At 58.2% G+C, this 3260-nt stretch overlaps 1 protein-coding gene across 1 annotated transcript; it reads left to right on the plus strand.

The window, feature by feature from the left end:
* The first annotated feature begins 1070 nt into the window (after positions 1 to 1070).
* On the plus strand, positions 1071 to 2023 carry LOC136142304 (melanoma-associated antigen 8-like). The gene is given in 3 exon segments (XM_065900296.1): positions 1071 to 1205; positions 1368 to 1479; positions 1482 to 2023. Coding segments are annotated over 3 exon segments (789 nt in total).
* Positions 2024 to 3260: the final 1237 nt, after the last annotated feature.

Below are 3260 nucleotides of genomic sequence, written 5' to 3' on the forward strand. Positions count from 1 at the left end.
GGGGGTCTGGCCTCAGGCCCCGGCAAGGGTCATGGAAAAGACTGGGGAGACCCCTACTCACACAGAGTACTTGGAGCCCAGCCGGCCCTGCCCCTTTTGTCACCCATGGGTGTCCCAGAATAGGTGGGAGCATTGACTCCCTGTCACATCCTCTCCTGGTGTCTTATGGAGGTGAGGCCTTGCTGAAGGAGATTGATCATAGTCAGCAGAGGGAGCTGTCCCAGGCCCTGCAGGGTATCAAGGTGCAGACTGAGCCGACCACCCATCGTTCCAGCACAGATGGACCCCACGGAGTTTGGCCACCCCTTTTTGTCCCCTGTGACCCCTGTTAGCCCCTGGGCAGGTGTGGCCAGTATGCGGGGCCCCTCACTTCTTGTCAGTGCAGGGAATTTGTTTGAGAATTTTGACTCAGACAGCAGACAGAGGGCCCAGGCCCTGCCAGGGGGAAGGGGAGGCCCTGCCCTGAGTGAGCACAGAGGGGGCCACCCATGCCAGGACAGTGGGAACCTCACAGAGTAAAGCCCAGTCCTCCTGCCAGCACCGAGGGGCACAGGGCTGTGCCACAATCTACAGCCAAGGTGCCCCCTCCATCCCTCTTACAGGGGCTCAAGGAACTGGGAGGTGAAGGCCCAGGTCTGAAGACCGTGTCCTCAGAGCACAGAGCAGAGGAGGCCCAGGCAGTGCCAGGTATCAAGGTGAGGTGTGTGCCCTGAGTGTGTACCCAGGGGCTCCCCCTCCCAGAACAGAGGGGACCCCACAACACCCAAGTCACCCCACTGCCCTGTCAGCCCCAAAACCTGGGGCTGTGCTGGCTGCACCCTGAGGAGCCCCCTCACTTCCTTCTTCAGGTTGGCAGGGGACAGGCCGCCCAGGAGGAGCGCCCCTGTGAGGCCCGAGGGCAGCCTTTAAGAGGAGACCTCTAAGTGGTCTTTGTCAGAGCTGCCCAGGGTGCCTTTCTCCGCCGAGGCCGCTCACACCCCCTCTCTACCCCAGGTACGAGGTCCCCACCTGTCGCCCCTGCCCACACTCCCGTCGGCGACTTGACCCCAGTCATCAGGCCCCTGGTTGAGATGAGTCAGCTCTGCCAGCCTGAGGCCGACCTTCAGGCCCCAGTCCCGGCCCAGGGTCCGGTGGAGGCGCAGCTGTTGGGGGCTGTGGGGGAGGAGGCCGCATCCCCCTCGTCCTCCGCCTCCTCTTCTTACTCTGTCCTGTTCCTGGGCACCCTGGAGGAGGTGGCTGATGCTGGAGAACCCAGTCCCCCCCAGAGACCCTCGCCCACTACCATGGCCACCCCTCCATGGAGCCAATCTGAAGACGACGGCCTCAGCACCCCAGATGAGGAAGGGACGAGCACCTGGCACGACCAGGAAGATGCCGAGTCCTTGCTCCAAGATGCACCACATCAGAAGGTGGCTGACCTGGTGAGGCTCCTGCTGCTCAAGTATCGCACAAAGGAGTTGACCACGAAGGCAGAAATGCTGCCATCCTCAAAGATTACCCAGACCACTTCCCCGTGGTCTTCAGCTGAGCCTCCGAGTGCATGCAGCTGGTGTTTGGCTTGGACGTGAAGGAGGTGGACCCCCGGGAGCGCACCTACGTCCTGGTCCCCACCCTGGGCCTCACCTGGGATGCAGTGCTGAGCGACGACGGGCAGAGCACGCCCGAGGCCGGCCTCCTGGTGCTGGTCCTGGGCGTGATCGCCCTGTTCGGCGACAGCGGCCCTGAGGAGGAGGTGTGGGGAGTGCTCGGCAACATGGGGGTGTGTGCCGGGAGGGAGCCCTGCATCTATGGGAAGCCCAGGGAGCTGCTCACCAAAGTGTGGGTGCAGGAGGGCTACCTGGAGTACTGGCAGGTGCCCCACAGCGAGCCTGCCCACTACGAGTTCCTGTGGGGTGCCCGGGCCTACGCGGAGACCAGCAAGTGGCAGGTCCTGCAGCATCTACTCAGGGTCAATAGCTTGGATCCCAGGTCCTTCCCATCTGTGTCTGCAGAGGGTGTGAGCGATGAGGAAGAGGGAGCCTGAGCCAGAGCAGCAGCCAAGCTCCTTCCAGGCCCACGTCCAGCAGCTTCTCCTGTGGGGAAGGAAAGGAGGCTGATCCTTCAATCTGAGTTTGATGAGGGAGCGGTCAGCCTTCTAAGCACTGAGGCCCCGGGCCAGTCGGAGGAACTCAGTGGGTAGCATCTTTGGGTTTCTGTTGTATATGAAAACAAAAAATTCTCTGTTTTCTTTGGGAATTTTTCACATATTGTCTCATTTGAAAGAAGGTTTAATAAGCTTCAGTATCTAAGTTTGCAAATGACATTAATCACACAGGTATTTGCATTAGTTCAGTTCAATGACAAGAGTTTTGCAATTGTGTAAAACAAATTGTAAGATTCCCATATTATTTTGTGATGGTGAACAAGATAACATGGCATTGGAATAGGAATTTACTTGGAAATGTGAAAGTAATTAGCAGTACAACTGAAGGCCACCACGTTGTCCCTCGGGACACCCCGTCGTCCTCTCAGTGGTGGGTGCCCTGCCGTGGGACTTTCCTGTTCCAGCCATAGGGCAGGGCCAGGCCCCGGGCATGTGGGCCAGAGGGGGAGTGGCTGACCTGGGGGAGCGGGCACTGCCGGCACCCATCTTCCTGGCGAGACATCACCCGCAGGGCCCTCAGGAAGGGAGGCAGTGGGGGGATGGAGGGCCGCCAGGTGGGGTGTAGTGGAGGCACATTGTTGGGGACACTGGTGGGGGCGCCGTGACCCCCGGACTCTGGTGGCTGTTACAAGTTCCTCTCTGTGTTATCATGCCCTCTGTTCAATGGTTTCAGTCAAAGTTTCTCTTAGTAAATTTCTCTGAAAGTTTCAGCTGGGTCTGGCCTCTGTTGTGGGCAATGGAGGGAAAGGGATGCTGCAGGTGAGGGCGGGGGTCAAGCGTCGGAGTCCTGCTCAGCACCCATGGGACACCTCTCCAGTGAGAGGGTAGGGTAGGCACTTTGCAGACCCAGAGATGGTGAGCGCTTTTTTCCATTTCATAGGTGAATTGTAAAGTTTTAGTGAAAACTGATAATTGCCTAAGAAGGCAGTAGAGAAGTTAAAATGTAAATGAAAACCTTGAGTATCTCAGCAGGAAAAAGGGAACATAGGAGCAACAATAGTTGGACAGACACTGCTATGGACTGAATATCTGTAAACCTCTCCCCCTCATTCACCTGTTAAATTCTAACCCCCAAAGGGATGGGATTTGGAGGTGGGGCCCTGGGAAGTGATTAGCC

This window comes from Phocoena phocoena, chromosome X (genome assembly GCF_963924675.1).
Source record: "Phocoena phocoena chromosome X, mPhoPho1.1, whole genome shotgun sequence".
Classification (NCBI taxonomy): Eukaryota; Metazoa; Chordata; class Mammalia; order Artiodactyla; family Phocoenidae; genus Phocoena; species Phocoena phocoena.